Here is a 20,932-nt window from a genome sequence, read left to right on the forward strand (position 1 = left end):
TACAATTTGACAAAATCAAAATTTAGTTTCTAAATGGTTATTATATTTTGACAAAATTAGAATCTAGCTATTGAGATTTTTTGAGAAACTGAATTTACTGTTTATCCCTTCAGAAAACAGTATAAATAAGAGGTCATTCTCCTCATTTTTCATAGAACACAACAAGAGAAAAATAGCTTCTCTCATCCTTTTGTTCTTTAAATTTTGGTGTTTTGCAAATTTACATGAAAGGAAAAATTTGTTTAGAAGATTGAGTTTTAAGCGGGGCTGTCTGTGATCCCTGCAATCTTTACTGGGAATTGAATCTAGCGTGGTTTCGTAGGTTTTCTTCTAGTTTATTTTCTGATCAGATTTCCAACCAATATTACTTTAGTTTTTTCAGTTTCAATTATTATTGAGAAGAGTAATACCAATTGTGTTCCACTTTTCTTTATTTGGGTGTACGAATATTGAAGTATTGTATTAATCTTTGGGGACGACGTCTACTACACGATTACATCGACCAAGACGAATTTGCTCGCTTTTAAGGCAATGGTTCTTTCATGACACAGTAATTGCTTTATTTATTTACACTCAATTTGGTTTCCTGTCAGCGCTAATAATTTTGTTTTGCAATAGTATATTTCCAACAATTTAAAAGAAAATTATATTAATGTTTAAACATGAAAATCGTTTCCATTTCCCACTGCTAAAACAAATGAAGGCTCCTACAAACAATGAGCTAAAGTACACTTGAGGATTGTTGGAGCAAGTGATGTGTTCTATTGATGCAACCGTTTAAGGGCACTTGAGTAGTGCAAGAGTGTGCCTAAGTTAATATTTTTCGTTGATCTTTAGTGAAGTGTCCTACTTTTATTTTTGACACTCATTCCAAAGTTACATATTTAAATATTTGTTTTAACATAATACTTGTAATATTGTAAGTTTTAATTAATGTCTCTGTGAATCGACCTTAGACTCTTGATACTTTATTACTTGAATATAACCTGCACTTGTATTTTAAACCTAAAAAATTCGTGTCAACTCTTGTTTGAGACATACACACAGAAACAACAAAATGATACCTTAAGCAATAAGTCTCAGTAGTGCTATCTTGATTTCAAACAATAACTAATTAAAATAAAAATAAACATGTACATTCTAAATCCCTTATCCAAACATGCCATTATAATTTTATTTCATTTAGTATACATGGTTCCACTGTAATACAAATATTAAAATTTAAAAAATCATTTTTTATTTAATTTTAATATATAATTATAAAAATTTTATTTTATTGAAATATTTATAATTTTTATAAATATAATGATATACCTATTGAATATTTTCACATTATTTATTTTAAATATAATTATTATTCTTTCATCGTTATTTTTTAATTCATACAAATTTAATAATCTAATTTTTCTTAAACAAGTATTTATCAAAATAAAGTAATTATAATTGTTAATATTTTGAAATGATGAAATCGAAGATGTTAGAATTTTAAAAATATTCAAAATTTTAATTGTTCGTCCAAACATACTCAGAGAGAATATTTTAGTTATTGTCTATATTATTATTTAAGCATGGACACCAACTTAGTTATAGAAATTACAGAAATATTATTCTATAATTAAAATAAGTTGTGTTATTTGAATATAGTTTAGTCTTTTTATTTAAAAAATAAAAAATAAAAAAATGCATATGATGGGATCTAAATCCACACTAATTGAATTGGTAAAATTTTAAATTTACCGCTCAATCAAAACTTCAATTTATTGTATTTTATACATTTTTATTTGAATATACAAATTTATTATCTCCATAATTTATATATTTATATTAATAATGTTGTTGATTAAATACGTATTACAAGTCAATTCGATACTAACTCGTGATTGAAGATAACACCATGATAAACAATTGTAGTGCATTTAATATTGTTAATTTAATGTATTTACTATTTATGTGTTTAAATTTCGTTATACTCACAATTTAATCTAATTTTTATTTTAAATTGTACATATTTCATATATTATTAATAATTACTTTGAAACTATAAATTTAATTATTTATTAAACATATATCCTTTTATCAGAATTGGTGTTTACCAATTCTTTTATTAAAGCATCTAAAGATTTACTAGTATTTTTAAAGTCTTAATTTTTTTGATAAATCAACGATATACCCTTAAATATTTTGATAAATATATTTTAGTAAAAGTTTTTTTTAGTGATAATTTCAGTCGATTAAAATATTCATTAATAGAGTTAATTTTACAAATTCCACCCAACCGGAAAAGCGGACCTGAAACTCACACGTGTTTTATTTTCATAACGCATATTTTTTCTTTTTACTTTTTAGTGTTTTGATTTGCAAAGATTTCCCGCCCCCATACCCAATCCCTATTCATTCGAAGTTCGAACGTTACCAGTAGACCATAAACAACTTCACTTCCTCCCAAATTATTAGCAATTTCCCCCTTCCAATATGAAAACTAATCGAAAACTCAAGAAATCAGATCCAGCGTCATCCAAGGTACGTAGCGTTTAGATGCCTAATCTATGCTAAATATTGTTTACAGTAATAGAAGAGTTGTGGAATATATATATCTTCATCGATTCTGATTTTGGTTTGCTATTGCAGCTGGTTTTGAAAGAGATTATCGGATTAACTACGAAGAACGCCAACGGATTAGCTGGCGCCGTATCGACCTCGAGCTTCGTTTACGTTGCCGGTTGCGTTGCGGTGGTTTACGATGCAGAATCTGGAACCCAATTGCATCTTGTTAAGAAATGGCTTAAAATTGGTAGTGGATTGTTGTTGTTGGTAGTGGGTTGTTGGTGGTAGTGGATTAGTGGATGGTTGTTGGTGTCCATTTTCAACCACAAATCTTTGCCAAAGTTTTGGACAATTATGTCCTTGAACTCTCTTATAAATAGAGAGGTTCATTAGCCATATTAATCATCCCAAACCAAGAGAGAGCAAAGCTTGTTCTTTGAAAGCTAGGATTTTAGCTTTCGGGTTTTCTATAGGGGTTGAGAGTTGTGAGGTTCTCGGGTTGTGTCTTGAGTGTAAAACACTTGTAATCTTCATCTTGTTATAGTGAAATTTCTTTTCGCCTCTGCCCGTGGACGTAGGCATTAAAGCCGAACCACGTAAATCCTTGTGTTCACTTTATTTTTCGTTCCGGTCAATTTACTTGTAGTCATATCGGAGTTCTCGAATCGATCCTTTCCGCAACAAATTGGTATCAGAGCGTAGTTGAAGGAGTGATAATATTTTCTGAATTGCCCTGTGACTGCAGCTTTGTCTGATCTTTCACATCAGGAAGAAAATATTATCATTCATTCAAAGGTTCCAAATTATGGCTACAAGTGTTTCATCGACTAAGTATGATGTCGAGAAATTTACCGGGAAAAATAGTTTCAGTTTATGGCGCATCAAGATGCGGGCAGTGCTGGTTCAACAAGGATTGCTAAAAGCATTGTCTGGTAAAGATAAATTACCAAGCACGCTTTCGGAAGAGCAAAAGGATGACATGCTAGAAAGAGCACATAGTGCTATTCTGCTATGTCTAGGAGATGAAGTGCTACGAGAAGTAGCGGATGAGAAAACCGCGTCCGGTTTGTGGCTCCGGTTAGAGAGCAAGTACATGACGAAGTCATTGACGAACCGGCTCTACCTCAAGCAAAGACTCTATGCCCTGAAGATGGAGGAAGGTACACCTGTTTCCCAGCACCTGGATAAATTCAATTCCATTATCATGGATTTGAATAATATCGATAACAAAATCGATGATGAGGACCAAGCAATAATTGTTTTGTGTTCTTTGCCTCCCTCGTATGAGAATTTTGTTGATACAATGATGTACGGTCGTGATGACCTGACTTTAGAGGAGGTGAAAAATGCCTTAAGTTCCAGTGAGTTGAGGAAGAAAATCACTGGTAAGGTGGTCGAAAACAATGAAGGCGAAGGCTTGGTTGCTCGAGGAAGATCCAAGGCAAAGGGTGGAAGTTCAAGTAAAAGCCATCCTAGATCGCAGTCCAAGAAGAGAATACAGTGCTACTACTGTAAGAAGTACGGGCACATGAAGGTAGATTGTCCGAAAAGGAAGGAGAAATCAGAATCACAGGAGCAACAAAATGATCGTGCGAATGTAGCTGATGCAGATTCTTCAAGTGATGCCGAGATCGTTCTTGCAGTATCCGACTCTTACGCTGGTGGGAGATGGATTCTTGATACGGGAGCTACATTTCATATAAGTACTTCGAAAGATGCATTCTCAACATACGAGAAGCATTCTGGTTCAGTACTAATGGGAAATGACCACGCATGTCAAGTCATGGGGATTGGCACAGTTCGTATAAAGATGTTTGACGGTATTGTTAGAACTCTAACTGATGTTCGGCACATTCCAGAAATGAAGAAAAATTTGATCTCTTTGAGTACGTTGGACAAGAAAGGCTTTCGGTACTCTGCTGAAGGTGGAGTTCTCAAGGTATTCTCGGGTGCTTTGACTGTGATACGTGGTAATTTGGAGCGGGGCCTTTACTTCCTCGATGGTTCCTCGGTTACAGGTGTTGCGGGAGTGTCATCATCAGATGATCTAGATTCTGACACCACGAAGTTATGGCATATGCGGCTCGGGCATATGAGCGAGAGAGGCTTATCGGTGCTAAGCAAACGAGGATTATTGTCTGGGCAGTGTACAGGAAAGTTGAATTTCTGTGAGCACTGCGTCTTCGGTAAGCAGACTCGGGTAAAGTTCAGCACTGGGATTCACAAGACAAAAGGCACAGTGGATTACTTCCATTCTGACCTTTGGGGGCCTTCTCCGACAATTTCTAAAGGTGGTTACAGATATCTGCTTACCTTTATCGATGATTACTCGAGAAAGGTTTGGGTGTATTTTCTGAAGAGCAAGTATGAGGTTCTCATCAACTTCAAGCAATTTAAAGCTTTGATCGAAAATCAAACAGGAAAGAAGATCAAGCGATTCCGGACGGATAATGGCTTGGAGTTTTGCTCAGGTGAATTCAATGAGTTCTGCAAAAATGAAGGAATAGTGAGACACCGCACTGTTCGTCGAACACCACAACAAAATGGAGTTGCAGAACGCATGAATAGAACTCTCTTGGAGCGAGCTCGTTGCATGCGATCAAATGCTGGGCTCGGTGAAGAATTTTGGGCTGAAGCTGTTAATACTGCTTGTTATTTGGTTAACAGATCTCCGTCAACAGCTATTGAGCTGAAGACTCCTGAGGAAGTATGGTCTGGTTCTCCTGCTGATTACTCTGGTTTAAGAGTGTTTGGCTGCCCTGCGTATGCTCATGTAAATGAGGGAAAACTCAAACCGAGGGCGAAGAAATGCATATTTCTTGGATACGGCCAAGGGGTGAAAGGATACAGGTTGTGGTGTCCTGATCCGGTTTCGTCCAAGTTCATCATCAGCAGAGATGTGACTTTTGATGAGTCATCCATGCTTCGATCCACCACAAATTCCCGGGAAAAGGAGGAGTCAGATAGAATGGGAGATCACGGTGTTGAGAAGCAGGTGGAGTGTCAGGTGGACGCTCCAATTCCTACGGAAGGTACTTCAGTCCAGGATGATCAAGTTGAGGTGCAAGATTCCGATGAAGATGAGTCACCTCAAGAAAAACCATATAGCATTGCCACTGGAAGAACGAAGAGACAAATCAAACCAAATCCGCGTTACGCTAATCTGGTGTCTTTCGCGCTCAGTGTGGCGGAGTCCATTGGTATAGAACCTTCCAGTTATAATGAGGCTGTCACGTGTGATGAGTCGGCACAGTGGGCAATTGCTATGAGTGAGGAGATAGAATCTCTTCACAAGAACCATACTTGGGAGTTGGTTAAGCCGCCAAGTAACCAGAAGATAGTTGGTTGCAAATGGGTCTTCAAGAAAAAGGAAGGCATCCTAGGGGTTGAAGCAACTAGATTCAAGGCACGATTGGTTGCTAAAGGCTTCACTCAGAAAGAGGGGATTGACTACAATGAAGTTTTCTCCCCAGTCGTAAAGCATTCTTCCATTCGTGTATTACTTGCCATGGTGGCCAAGTCTGATCTAGAACTTGAGCAGCTTGACGTAAAAACGGCGTTCTTGCATGGTGAGCTCGAGGAAACAATCTACATGCGTCAACCAGAGGGTTTTACAGTTCCTGGTAAAGAAGACCATGTCTGTCTATTAAAGAAGTCTTTATATGGATTGAAACAATCCCCAAGGCAGTGGTACAAGCGGTTTGATAGCTTCATGATTCAGCATGGTTACACAAGATGTGACTATGATGCTTGTGTCTATCATCGGAAGCTCTCAGATGGTTCGCACATTTATTTGTTGCTGTATGTTGATGACATGTTAATTGCTTCCAAAAACATGTCGGAAATCAACAAGTTAAAGTCGCAGTTGAGTGGTGAGTTCGAGATGAAGGATCTGGGTGCTGCCAAGAAAATTTTGGGCATGGATATTCACAGAGATCGCAAGGCGGGCAAGCTTCGTGTGTCGCAGAAGAACTACATTGAAAAGGTTCTTCAACGCTTCGGCATGGATAAAGCGAAAACTGTGAGTACTCCATTGGCACCACATTTCAAACTCTCTGCAGAGTTGTCACCACAATCTGATGAAGAAAAGCAGCAAATGTCTCACATTCCATACTCGAGTGCAGTTGGAAGCGTGATGTATGCAATGGTTTGCACTCGTCCAGACATTTCACATGCAGTTAGTGTGGTCAGCAGATACATGAGTTGTCCTGGCAAGGAACACTGGCAGGCCGTGAAATGGATTCTCAGGTACTTGAGAGGTTCTGCAGATTTATGCTTGGTATATGATCAGAGTGACTGCACTAGCAGTGTCACGGGCTATGTGGACTCTGATTATGCTGGAGATCTGGACAAAAGAAGATCTCTGACGGGTTATGTTTTCACTTATTCTGGAGGAGCCATTAGTTGGAAAGCTGTGTTACAGTCTACCGTAGCCTTATCTACGACTGAGGCGGAATATATGGCGTTAGCAGAAGCAGTGAAAGAAGCATTGTGGATGAAAGGTCTAGTAAGCAGTTTGGGTTTACAACAGGATTTCACTGTTGTATTTTGCGATAGCCAGAGTGCCATACATCTGACTAAAAATCAGATGTTTCATGAACGGACCAAACACATTGATGTCAGATATCATTTTGTTCGGGAACATGTTACGCAAGGTGACATTGTTATCAGCAAGGTTGCTACCGAGAAGAATCCTGCAGATATGTTAACTAAGGTGATCCCTGCATATAAGTTCAAGCATTGCTTGGACTTGATAGGTATTCGGGATTGATTAGCGCCAGAGAGGCGTTTGGAAGAGGTGATCCAGTTCGAGGAATTCACTATGATGTTCAGCTTGGTAAATTTCAAGCCAAGGTGGAGATTTGTTAAGAAATGGCTTAAAATTGGTAGTGGATTGTTGTTGTTGGTAGTGGGTTGTTGGTGGTAGTGGATTAGTGGATGGTTGTTGGTGTCCATTTTCAACCACAAATCTTTGCCAAAGTTTTGGACAATTATGTCCTTGAACTCTCTTATAAATAGAGAGGTTCATTAGCCATATTAATCATCCCAAACCAAGAGAGAGCAAAGCTTGTTCTTTGAAAGCTAGGATTTTAGCTTTCGGGTTTTCTATAGGGGTTGAGAGTTGTGAGGTTCTCGGGTTGTGTCTTGAGTGTAAAACACTTGTAATCTTCATCTTGTTATAGTGAAATTTCTTTTCGCCTCTGCCCGTGGACGTAGGCATTAAAGCCGAACCACGTAAATCCTTGTGTTCACTTTATTTTTCGTTCCGGTCAATTTACTTGTAGTCATATCGGAGTTCTCGAATCGATCCTTTCCGCAACACATCTCATGCTCTCTCATCGAATGGCTAAACCTTTGAGCTGCGTTGCCATGTCGCGTGACGGTCGCTTCATAGCCGCCGGGGAGGTACCAAAATGATTTAACCGAAGATTTTAGTTTAATCTGCTCATCGATTACTTCCTATTGCGGTGCGATTGGGTTTTAAAAAGTCTATATTGAACTGGTAGTACGTTTAATGTTTAATGTTTCAATGATATGAAACGAGAATTTGTTTATTTGTAATTATTCATAAATTCATTTTAAAAACTTTGTGTTTTATTACTATGTGTACGGATCTAATGTTGTTTTGCAGTCAGGGCCTCAACCTTCGGTGTTGGTATGGGACTACGTAACTCGTACCTTCATATCTGAGCTGAAAGGTCATATATATGGAATTGAGTGCATTGCTTTCTCACCAGATGGTCAGTTACTATATATCAATGCGTTTGGGAAATCTATGCTGCGGTTATATTCATATTTACATGACCTACATTTATACATTCTAAATTTCTGTTTGGTTTTTGTAGGGAAACATCTGGTGTCTGTTGGAGGGTACATTTACCTTTGGGATTGGCGGAGTGGGATTTTGGTTACAAAGCTTAAAGCGAGTTCATCAAGTTCTTCAGTTACGTCTGTCACTTTCTCTTCAGATGCCAATTACATTGTTACTGCTGGAAAGAAGCACCTGAAATTCTGGGCTGTTGGTGCATCTCCTAGGACTCGCATGAATAAAGGGACAGTGTCACTGTCTATTCATGCGAAGCCTATTAATCTTGGCCCTCAGAAAGGCAGTTCATTTATATCTGTCTCGTCCGCCATCTGGACAGATGGTAGTGTTGTGAACTGTGATCAAGTTGATGAGCTCTTTCCTATATACGCACTGACTGATGCAGGTTACGTATTTCTTTCCATTGTATTTAAGAGTTAAATTGATTAGAGTTTCTGAAGCATAGTCAAAATTTTCAATCTTTCTTCTTTTACGTACAGGAGTTCTATGCCTCATAGATTCTGGGTTGTCATTAAGAAATTCGGTTGATTTAAAGGTACGTTTGAGACTTCTGATGTTATGTTTTTTCGTTTTGGATGTAAATGAACCAGCATACCAAGGATTTATCATTCCACAATTTTGAATTTTTGATCTGACGAAGATTTTAGTTCTGCTTTAAGGTTAACATCTTTGGATACTATGGTAAGATTTTAGTTAGTCATTAAGCTGGAAAGTTCTCACTGAGGTCTGAAGCTTCTAAATTACAGAATGTGGTATGAATGTGTGGAACTGCATCAAATATAACTCAACTATTGCAATTTGGGCCACGTTTGAGTTTGATGCATTCCAAAATTAACTTTCAGGTTGAAAAAGGATTTGCACTATCTGCATCCAGCAAGTTAATTGCTTGTGCTTGTAGTAACGGACAAGTACAGCTCTTCAATGTTGAGGATCTTGGATATGTGGGAAGCCTATTGTACTCTAAGGCCAAATCATGCCATGGAGAAATTGATCTTTTTTTCCCTAAAGCTGGTGAAAATAATTTTCAGTTAGCCCGTATTCTTCCTGATGCACTTGCTTGTCAGTTCATCTCAGAAAAGCTTGGTGCGTTTTTTAACTCAACTGGTTCTCTTTACTCTCGATATTCCACCTCTTTGTTACTTATAATGGTACATTTTCAAATTCTCTTTTGCAGTTGTGATCTATGGAGATCATAGTCTCCATATATGGAATTTCCATCAAGAGAATGAGGTGATTGTTTCATATTAGTGATATTCATTTTTTATTTGTTCCGAGGAAGAAACCACCTAATTCTACAAGAAACTTAATTAGTTACAATCTAAGGTCTTCTCCTTTAGTTGGTATTTTGAGCTTATTAATAGATTAGAACTTGATTAATTGAACTTTTATTGGTATCTTTCCAGGCTACCAGGTCCTTTGCTCTTATTTCTCATTCGGCTTGTATATGGGATATCAAGAATCTCTGTTGTGAAAAAATGCACGATCCATATCTTATGTGTGCTGCGAAGGGATGTTCCGGAGGAGTCTCTTTTGCAACCTGTTCAGCTGATGGCACAGTTAGGTTATGGGATCTTGTCTTACAACCTGATCTATTAAGGGATAATGCTGACAATAATTATTTGATCACTGAAGCAGAGGGGATTATTAATATAGGTAAAGGCCTCAGTTATAATAGGTCCTAGCATAAGTTGGAAGCATGTTAAAATGTGCAGATTTGTTTAGTTATCATTCCAGGCACTTTATCTGTTTTTTTTTTTGGATTTATTATGAATTGAAATGTGTTTTAGTAAGTTAATTTATATTTGTACTTTCCACCCTGCAACTGTTGGATTAAATTTCATTTTTTCTTTTGCCTGAAGCAGTGAGTGCCGGAAGTTTTGAGATCGCCACTGAGGATACAGCTTTTGGCAATCTAGGTTTGCGGTCAATGGCAATTAGTTCAGATGGAAAATACATGGCTGTTGGTGATTGTGAGGGAAACCTCCATATCTATGATCTTCACAATTCTGATTATACATGCATTAAGGTAAACTTGAGGCCACCATAATGCATTAAGATATTTATTTTAAAACGAATTTAGTGCTGTGAGTACTTTAACTATGTCTGCAACTAGCTCACTATATTCTGTCTGTCTTACAAATTATATTCTTCAATGCCACAGGATTCCCATGATGCAGAGATTCTCTCTTTGAGTTTTAGCGTGTCAAGTATAAAGGATATAGATTCTGGAGGAAATGACAATCATTACTTGCTTGCTTCTGGGGGACGGGATCGAATAATCCATCTCTATGATGTTAAAAGGTTTTAATTGAATATTTAATGTCTCTTTTTCTCTTTTTGAAATTTATTGGAGCTTCTTGGATTTGTATGCTGAATGATCTAATACCCTTCATGTCAGGAACTTTGAGCTCATTGGAAGTATAGATGACCACTCAGCTGCTGTGACTTCTGTTAAACTTGTTTGCAATGGATGTAAGATTCTGAGTTGCAGTGCTGATAGGTATTTTGCTTTATATATAAAAATGAGACCTGGTTGATTAGGAAACTACTTGAGAAAATGACGAAGAGAGACAAAATCACTGTTAGTTTGTACTCTAGATAGTTTAATTTTGTTCAATGGCATTTGAAATGGCTTTAATTTGTTTTAATTGCTTTCAATTAAAACCAAAAGATTATGGTTTGCATTTAATATTTATATTTTGCAATTTTTATTTTTATCAAATGATTACTTACCATGGGCGTCCATATGGCTGATCTTAGCTAATGTCCTTTTTTTATCCCCCATAGGTCCCTTGTGTTCCGTGATGTCTGTTTAACTGATAACAGATGTAAGGTTTCACGTCGTCACCACCAAATGGCATCTAATGGAACTGTCTATGATATGTCCGTAGACCCAGAGATGGAGGCTGTTGTCACTGCTGGGCAAGTAAGTTTAAACATCTTGTTATCTCCGGGGGAGTAATTGGCATATTCCAATGGAGTTTAAAGAGCTGCCTCAAATGATTTTCGTGCAACCAGGCCCTTAAATCCATCATATGGTTAAATGCTACACATTAACAAGTAACCTTTAGTTGACTGTTTGACATAATTTGCAGATGCCTCATTTTTGAAACCCCAATTCTTTGAATTAATTATTAGATCATTCAAGCAAAACAATTTTGCAGATGCCTCATGTTTGAAATCCCACTTCTTTGAATTAATTATGTGGTTTCTTTCAGGATAAGAAGATAAACATATTTGACATGGCTAGTGGAAAGCTTATTAGATCATTCAAGCAAAACAAAGACTTTGGTGATCCAATAAAGGTGAGTTATGACTTATGAGTGAATAATCAGGAGGATTTGACCATAAATGTTTCTGCTGCTGAAACTTTATGTTCGTCAGGTTACAATGGACCCTAGCGGCAGCTACTTTGTATGTTCATTTTCAAACAAGTCTATGTGTGTGTATGATTTTACGACTGGAGAGATGATTGCCCAAGCTGTAGGACATGGAGAAGTTGTGACAGGTGTCATCTTTTTACCAGATTGCAAGCATATAGTTTCTGTGAGTTTTCTCATGGTTAACTATCCCTTTTGACATTATGTGTATCGTGTATTTCACTGAATTTGAACTAATTCAAGGTAACTTATGTTTGTTTACATGAATTCTTCTCAATTTTATGATGCATTCAGGTAGGTGGTGATGGTTGTATTTTCGTGTGGAAAATTCCCCCTCGCTTGGCTTCCAGGATGTTACAGAAAGTGAAGGAAAAATCTCTTTCATTGTCCCCAAGAACCATATGCATGCCAGCGGCTTTTAATCAAACCATAAATGATGGAGAGGGAAACAAGTCATGCAGAATTGATTTGAAGGATTCATCGCTAGCTGAGAGGTCAAGCCAACTTAAACAAAGAGCGAATTATCGTGGATGGGATTCCCAAGAGACCTATGGATTTAAATTAAGCATTTCCAGACTTCCAAAATGGGCACAAGACAAAGTAACAAGGTCTGATTTTGTCCAGAGAAATCTTGAGTTCACTTCACCTCAGGTATTCTTGATGGTAGACTTTGACATGTTGATTTGCATTCATACTTCCAAAGTAAAAAAGCAAAGGAGAAAGAAATGGGTTTCTAGACCCTCATTTATCGGATTAATAATATTCTTCCCACATTTTTTCTGTTGTCATAGTAATGTAACCAATAAGAATTTTGGAACTCCATAAACTTCCATCAGGATTCAGGGATAATCTGAATGATGGATACCTATATTGTTTGTGTTCTGGAAATTTTTAGTGAACAGTTATCTTGAAAGCTGGCAGCGATAGTACTTTGTGTTTCTGTGACCATGTGCACTGGCACACAATTGATTTTCCGAGTCTTCAGTTTAGTTCTGTTCAGCCATTTTTCTTTCATTTTTGACTGGACTTGTTCATGGATATGAACTGATCACTTTATTCCTGCAAGGAATTGGGAGGAACATTTTGCTTCAGCTGAATGGTTTTGAATTTCATCGAGCCTAATTTATCTTTCTCGTTAATCCCTTCAGCAAATGCAGGAAGAACCAAAAATTTCATCTCGTTTGATTAGCAGTGGTGGGGATCATGGTTCATTGTGCCATGAACATCAAAATCCATCTATTCCTTGGTCAGGAGGCAACAACTCGTGCCTCAGTAGCTTACACAGTTCTTCCAATGTTACTAAAAGTGAAAGTTCTGCATCACCAGATGAAATAGTTAGGTGAGGTTTAAATAATTTTATCACTGCTGCTCTGCATAAGCTAGGTCCAGCATTCACTATTAGCTTCTATCCTAATGCCTCATGATACTTTATTATTATTACTTCAACAGCTCTGCAGTGGAAGATCATTGGTTCACTGTCTACAATGTACGTTTGGATCTACTGAATTCCCCAGAGGTTCAAAATCTTAAAGACGTACAGATGCCAGTGTCATCGCCAAAGCTAGGTAAAACCCAATTTTTGTCTTGAAATTGAAGTTTCTTTTATTGCTCTTCTGAATGGCTGCAAGGTTGTAGAGATAGGTACAAGCTTCTCAATGTCAGTTTGTTGTAACTCATTATGATGAAAAGATTCCAATGAAATTCAGGATGGAACTGAAGATGGCAAACAGCAATGCATATATTGGACTAGATATTATTAAAGTGCAGTGTCAAGCAGGAAAATTAATGAATCCAGATATTGTAAAGGGAAAAACTAACTAAAGTTAATCGTAGCCTAAAATCAGCTATTATTAACCTTTTTGGTATGTCTCTTGCAGTGCAAGGCCTAGCTGAGATGCCAAGTGAGAGTGAAAAATCTTTAGGTCACAGGAGCCATTTCATAGATGTAGGTAAGACTTTCCACCTCAAAACATAGTGTCTTAGTAATTTCGCTTTCCTAAGCAAGAATCAGAATAATCTTGGCATGGAGAGAACAAAAGTTTGCCACAAGGCAGTTCCTGAATTGATAGTGCAAGTTTATTCTGATTAAACAGAGCCAGGCACTATGGATGTTGCTACCTTCCATATGAAGTCTGAGGACAGTGATCTGTTCAAGGAGCATTTTGGCAACCTGTCTGCAATACTCAAGGTTAGTTTTCATACCTGCTATTTTTTAAATTAAAGTGTCAAAATGTTTTTCCATTCAGAATTTTGGGAGAAAAGAGCAGAAAGGTGGCCAGAACTGGGGTGGATCTGGGAACCTGAATTATTCTGTTGTTTCTTTCGTTTTATGCCCAGGGTCAGGCTAGGAGTAGATTTAAGTATTTCAAATTAAATCACTTTTCTTGGTTTGAAGGAAAGAAAAAGAGTTATTATGGGTCTTCTTCCAAAAACCATATATATTTCACATTACATAAAGTACCTGACAGACCATATAAACCATTTGGTCGACCCCAAATCTTTCGAAGTTTCATTAATATCTGTTTACAGGTTGAGAAAAGGCAATCATCTACTAGGAGAAGATACTCTTCACAATATTTTGTACGGCGGGATTATTTAGTGGGTTGCAAAAGACTGTTTAACCCATCTAGTCAAAAGAACGAATCAGCCACTAATATGAGTTTGGAGGAAGTGGCAGGCTCTATTGATCAGGTACATCTATCATTGTATATGTCATTGTTGATATCTTTTCCCGTGTAGTTAATGTATTGAAAGACTATTTCGAGTAAACTGAAGATAGAAATGCTGTTTCAGTAAATATAAACACAAATTATTGAACATATCAAAATCTAAGCACGGATATAATATTTGTAAATCTGTCATGTTAATTGTGTTTAAACATACTGAGTTGTGTTCATTACATTGTTTTTGTATCTGTTAAACATATTCTGTTCATATCGTGTGATTCGTGTCTATAGTTATTATGTTTCACGTTTGAACCTTGTCACAGGACCTAAACTCAACAAAATGCTCGCTTACACAAAGTTATGCTCTTTCTAATGATGAAAAGGATGAAGAAGATTCATCAACCATTGATGAAGAGAGTGAAGTAGGGGAGAAAATCAGAGCATGTAGAGAAGCATTACTAAGCCTGGACATTGCTGCCGAGAATGTTTTCCAGTTATTTACGAAATTAGGAACAGAATATCCCATGGAAGAGGGTTCAAGTGGATGTAGAGCTCAATTATACGATGAAGCAACTGAGCTACTTCCAAAAATTGCTGAAAAAATCAATGCAGTAGCCAAAGGATTACACTAGAACACTACTGGCAACGCTGGTTCTTCCGCAAGTAATATTGAAGGAGATTCAACATTTGGACCTATGTTAGGAACACTGGCTGAGAGCTTATCGCAAAGAGTCGTTGAAATAGTAAAACAGAATCTCAGCTCTGTTTAACTCGTTTTATTCTACGAGATTAATCATGTATAGTGAAACGATTTTCTTGTTTCAATTTATTAAGATTTTATCTTCCAACAGCATCAAATTGTAGTGTTGGTTGCTTCTTGTGCCAAGTATTGACAGTGGATTTTTTACTAATATAGTATAAAAAAAATACTTAAATGACACAAGGCAAAAACTATTGACGAAAATAGTATGGCCAGGTGGTGCCGCCTATGGCAGTGGCGTGACCACTCTGGAATCTGACAAACACAGTAAAAAAAAACAGAAACAGTAGAAAACCGAAAAAAAAAAGCTGAAGCAGGCAGAGCGGCACCGTGGAGAAGACCTCTCATGCACGGGCATTTTGATTTTTTCTGTGTTTGGGACCATATATTATGGTCCCCTACCTCATTTTGGGAAGAAAGAAGGAGAAGAAAAGAAAAGAAAGAAGAGAAGAAGAAAAGAAGAGAGGAAGAAGAAGGAAAAGAAGAAGCAGGCAGCATTGGTGAGGGAAGAAAAAAGAAAAAGAAAAAAAAGGAGAAGAAGAGGAGGGAGGGAAGGAAAAAGAAAGAAAAAAAGGGCAATTTTTTTTAAGTAAGTAATTTATTTATTTTAGGTGTTATTATTATTATTGATTGATTTTGATTTAATTTATAAATTTATTTTTTGCAAGGTGTTATTTAGTTAAAAAGAGATATTAAGGTTTTTTTATTTATTTTATATTTTCATTCATTCTTAATTTATTTTAATTTTTATTGAAGTAAAAAAACCAATGTATGTTATGTGTAAAGAACGTTTTATTATTATTATTTTATGTAATTTATTTATTAAGTGTGCTTTAGATTGATTAGATATATTTTTTTATAAAATTTCTTTGGCGTGATATATTCTGATTATTTTAATTTTTTTATTTTTATGTGATGGGGTTTTTATACTATTTTAAAAAAATAGTATAAAAAACAAAATATTAAAAAATATCTTAATGAAAAAATAAAATACGAAAAGAAATAAAATATGAAAAAAATAAATTTTTTGGGGAAAGTGGTGCTGGCGGGTTTTTTTATTAAAATAATATAAAAATAAAATACGGAAATAGTATATTTTAAAAAATAATATCCAAAAATTTTAAAAATACAAATAAAGTGACAAAATTAGGGTTATTTACTAAAATTATACATTTGAAACATTATGTACTAAAATAATATTAAAATAAAATAGGAAAATAATATATTTTAAAAAAAAGTTTAAAAATTTTAAAAATACAAACAAAGGGCCAAAATCAGGGTTATTTAAAAAACACTAAAATAATACATTTGAAACATTATGTACTAAAATAAGATAAAAAAATAAAATACGAAAATAGTATATTTTAAAAAATAAAATTAAAAATTTTAAAAATACAAACAAATGGCCAAAATCAGAGTTATTTAAAAAACACTAAAATAATATATTTGAAACATTATGTACTAAAATAAAATACGAAAATAATATATTTTAAAAAATAAAGTCTGAAAATTTAAAAAATACAAACAAATAGCCAAAATCAGAGTTATTTACTAAATTAATATAAAAAAATTTAAAATAATACATTTGAAACATTATGTACTAAAATAATATAAAAAAAATAAAATATAAAAATAGTATATTTTAAAAAATAAAATCCAAAAATTTCAAAAATTTTAAAAATACGAATTTTTTTTATTTCCCAATGAATTTAATTAATTACATATTATAATATATTTTAAAATAATATTGAACAACTTATCATGTGTTTTTTTAATTATTATTCCATCATTCAAATTATTATTATTAAATAAAAATTAAATTAAATTAAATTAAAATATATTGAACTACATACCGAGTGTATTAAATATATTATATTTTAAATAAAAATATTTTACTTATTAAATATTTTAAATTATAATAAAAATATTTGTATTTGAGTTGAATATATTTATTTTTTTAATGTAGTATAACAAAAAATATGTTGTCGAAAAAACTGTTTGCTATTTTTTTGTAATTAAAAGTAATATATAAAATTTAGTTATTCTAATAAATATTTAAAATCCATCAAACATTAAAATTAATAATCGAAATTTATTTTGAAATTGCAGGCATCGCAATGGCTTCATTGATCAAGAAAGATCTTTCTCACATATGTGACACAATTAATAATATGGTAAAATATTGTTATTTGTTAATCACGGGTTCCATTAAAAAAAGATCTACGTAATTTAAGGAAATAAATTATGTTATTATAACTATTTTCTATAATTTAACACTGTCAGGACTCGTACCGCGTATTAAGGGGCCAGGTTAATGGTTTAGGATATTCCCCGGATGCACGACTGATGCTCTACTTGGAACTAGCTGGATTCAGGTCAGCAACATTGACCCAGTCGTTCAATTTGCGGTACGATTTAATATTCGCATTGGTTGAGCGTTGGCGCCTGGAGACCTACACTTTTCAGTTGCCGTATGGGGAGTGCTTTCACTCTGGAGGATGTTGCATTACACTTTGGGCTCCCAATCGACGGGAATGCCGTCACGGGCGTAAGTGCGATAGTTTAGCCAGCTGCATTTTATTATAGCCTCCTAGGAGCTTCGCCTGGCGATGATAAGTCCAATTTTTCGGAGTTGAAATTTACATGGCTAAAAGCTAATTTTGAGCATTTATCAGTTAATGCCACTGAAGAAGAGTTGATGTGCGCAACTCAAGCGTACATTATGCACATTATAAGGGGTGTACTAATGCCCAATTCGAACAACAACAAGGTTTATCTCCAGTATTTACCTCTATTAGCTGATTTGCGTAATGTTCGTTTGTATAGTTGGGGTTCTGCAGTTCTGGCTATATTGTATCGTGAGCTTTGTCGGACGACAAAGCTTGATGCTGTAGACATAGGCGGATGCCTTTTATTGTTGTAGTCATGGGCTCTTTATTGGATGTCATTCTTGGCATCGATTAGTCACCAACCGTAAGTATTTCCACTAGTTAACAGGTGATAAAATTTAACTTGTTATTAATTGACAATTTCTTTATAATGATACTATTCTAACGATACTATATTTACTTGAAAATTGTTTTTGTAGATTTAGTATTTATCCGGGTATCGGGAGGTAATACACTGTCCCAATATATCGTCTGATGATTGAACAACATGCCGAGGAAATGATAAGCTATTCTAATATTTGTGACATGTAATTACTTTGTTTATCTTACGCGAACCGTGTTAAATTTTATATTTTTTTTCTGCTTCAGCTTTTTTTTTTCAGCTTTCTACTGTTTCTGTTTTTTTAACTGTTTTTGTCAGATTCCAGGATGGTCACGCCACTGCCATAGGCGGTACCACCCTGGCCATACCATTTCCGTAATTAGTTTTTGCCTTATACCATTTAAGTATTTTTTTATACTATATTAGTAAAAAACCCGGGTCACGACAAAAGAAGAAACAATTCCATAAAATAATCGGACAGAAAAGGACATAAACGTGGTCCTGTAATTCCCACCATTTATAGGGGCATAATCGTCCATTTATCTGGAAAACAGCCCCCGAATACCATAGTTGATTTGCTATTCCTCTAAAATAGCAGGTGTCATTCCAATACAGTCCGAATAATTAATTAAAAATAAAAAATAAAAGATGCGACTATTGCGGGTTTTTTTACTAATATAGTATAAAAAAATACTTAAATGGTATCAGGTAAAAACTAATTACGAAAATGGTATGGTCAGGGTGGTGCCGCCTATGGCAGTGGCGTGACCACCCTGGAATCTGACAAAAACAGTTAAAAAAATAGAAACAGTAGAAAGCTGAAAAAAAAAGCTGAAGCAGAAAAAAAATATAAAATTTAACACGGTTCGCGTAAGATATACAAAATAATTACATGTCACAAATATTTGAATAGCTTACCCCTTCCCCGGCATGTTTTTCAATCATCAGACGGTATATCGGGATAGTGTACGACCTCCAGATACCCAGATAAATACTTCATCTACGAAAACGATTTTCAAGTAAATATAGTATCGTTAGAATAGTATCATTATAAAGAAATTGTCAATTAATAACAAGTTAAATTTTATCACCTGTTAACTAGTGGAAATACGTATGGTTGGTGACTAACCGATACCAAGAATGACATTCGATAAAGAGCCCATAACTACAACAATACAAGGCATCCGCTTATGTCTACGGCATTAGGCTTTGTCGTTCGACAAAGCTCACGATACAACATAACCGGAACTGCGGAACCTTAATTATACGAACGAACATTACGCAAATTAGCTAATAGAGGTAAATATTGGAGATGAACCTTGTTGTTGTTCGAATTGGGCATCAGTACACCCCCTATAATGTGCATAATGTACGCTCGAGCTGAGCACATCAACTCTTCTTCAGTGGCATTAACTGATAAATGCTCAAAATTGGCTTTCAGCCATGTAAATTTCAACTTCGAAAAATTGGACTTATCATCTCTGGGCGAGGCTTCTAGTAGACTATAACAAAGTGCAGTCGACTCAGCTATGGCACTTACGCCCGTGACGGCATTCCCGTCGATTGGGAGCCCAAAGTGCAATGCAACATCCTCTAGAGTGACAGTGCACTCCTCACACGACAAAAGAAAAGTGTGGTTCTCCGAGCGTCTATGCTCGACCAATACGGATATTAAATCACACCGCAAATCAAACGTCCGGGTCAATGCTGCTGACTCGAATCCAGCTAGCTCCAAGTAGGGCATCAGTCGTTCATCCGAGGAATATCCTAAACCATTCACCTGGCCCCTTAATACGCGGTACGTGTCCTGACAGTTTTAAATTACAGAAAATAGTTATTGTAATGGCGTAAATTCAATGTTATCGGAACAGTGGTTTCGTAACCACAAATCCGATTTAAAGAGAAATTTATTTCAATATTTTTGCTTGAAAATTTATATGATAGGAAAATCGTATGAAAATATTGATAGGAAAATTTTATCAATTTAGTGATTAGTTAGAAAAAGAAATTATTGAAGAAATTGGGTAAAATAAGGTATCGGGACCTCTATCTCGTAAAACCGAGTCAAAAATAATTTTATAAATATTTATGAAATGTTATTAATGTGGTATTAAAATTTCGTTAGGAAATTTTAATGTTTGGGTAGTCAATTAAATGAAAAGGACTGAATTGTAATAGGTGTAAAAGTTGCTAGAGTGATTAAATAGCTTATTAGTCTAATGAGAAAGGATATAAAAGGCAATTAGACCCAAAAGTTATTTGGGCTGGACGGCAAGGGTATGAAATCAGCAGAAAAATTGATAAATTAAGGGTAAAATTGGAATATTGCAAAATTAACTAAATAAAACTAGGACTAAATAGGAAATATCTAGATTTTTCTTCATTTCTCTTCAATTCCAGCAGCTAAAAACGCCATAGGAGGGTTCTATAAGCTGGTATTTCATAATTTTTGCACCAAGTGAGTTAATCCTTGCCTTTTTCTTGTAATTTTTGTGTTTCTAAGACTTTTACAACTAGATCCTACTATTAAATTCATTAGTTTTTGATTTCATGGATGAAATTTAAAGTCACCATGGTTGAGTGCTGTAATTTTATGATGAAATAGAATGAAATTAAAGCTTTAATTTGTTTATGAGATGATTTTATTAGGCAATTTCAATGGAAATTGATTTTTGGGACCTAATTGTGAAAATGTTTGGAATTAAAGTCTATTGCTGAAATTCTGATTCCTAAAGGTTGTAAACTAGTTTAAGGTGATAGAATA

At 35.2% G+C, this 20,932-nt stretch overlaps 1 protein-coding gene across 4 annotated transcripts; it reads left to right on the forward strand.

The window, feature by feature from the left end:
- The first annotated feature begins 2,375 nt into the window (after nt 1-2,375).
- On the forward strand, nt 2,376-15,265 carry LOC107890147 (mitogen-activated protein kinase-binding protein 1). Of its 4 annotated transcripts, none has more exons than XM_041076855.1 (22): nt 2,376-2,520; nt 2,629-2,764; nt 7,868-7,950; nt 8,177-8,285; nt 8,391-8,756; nt 8,851-8,906; nt 9,214-9,454; nt 9,546-9,601; nt 9,775-10,024; nt 10,231-10,397; nt 10,533-10,672; nt 10,770-10,871; nt 11,159-11,297; nt 11,590-11,676; nt 11,756-11,917; nt 12,046-12,402; nt 12,900-13,090; nt 13,201-13,316; nt 13,629-13,700; nt 13,845-13,939; nt 14,281-14,442; nt 14,741-15,265. In XM_041076855.1, exons 1-22 carry the CDS (start codon nt 2,473-2,475, stop codon nt 15,047-15,049), a joined length of 3,444 nt encoding a protein of 1,147 aa, XP_040932789.1. In that variant the 5' UTR covers nt 2,376-2,472; the 3' UTR covers nt 15,050-15,265. The 4 variants fall into 4 exon arrangements, 3 of the variants coding, with proteins under 3 accessions (XP_040932789.1, XP_040932790.1, XP_040932792.1); XM_041076856.1 differs by having other exon boundaries at nt 10,234-10,397; XR_005901235.1 differs by lacking the exon at nt 14,741-15,265 and having other exon boundaries at nt 13,629-13,696; nt 14,281-14,425.
- Nucleotides 15,266-20,932: the final 5,667 nt, after the last annotated feature.

The sequence above is a fragment of the Gossypium hirsutum genome, chromosome A09, assembly GCF_007990345.1.
Source record: "Gossypium hirsutum isolate 1008001.06 chromosome A09, Gossypium_hirsutum_v2.1, whole genome shotgun sequence".
Lineage (NCBI taxonomy): Eukaryota > Viridiplantae > Streptophyta > Magnoliopsida > Malvales > Malvaceae > Gossypium > Gossypium hirsutum.

Bases quoted from the DNA above. Each gene is read 5' to 3' on its own strand.
- LOC107890147 (XM_041076855.1), top strand. From the start codon at position 2,473: ATGAAAACTAATCGAAAACTCAAGAAATCAGATCCAGCGTCATCCAAG. The intron at 10,025-10,230 runs GTAAAGGCCTCA...TTTTGCCTGAAG, and splicing joins AGAGGGGATTATTAATATAG to CAGTGAGTGCCGGAAGTTTT. The intron at 13,091-13,200 runs GTGAGGTTTAAA...TTACTTCAACAG, and splicing joins TCACCAGATGAAATAGTTAG to CTCTGCAGTGGAAGATCATT.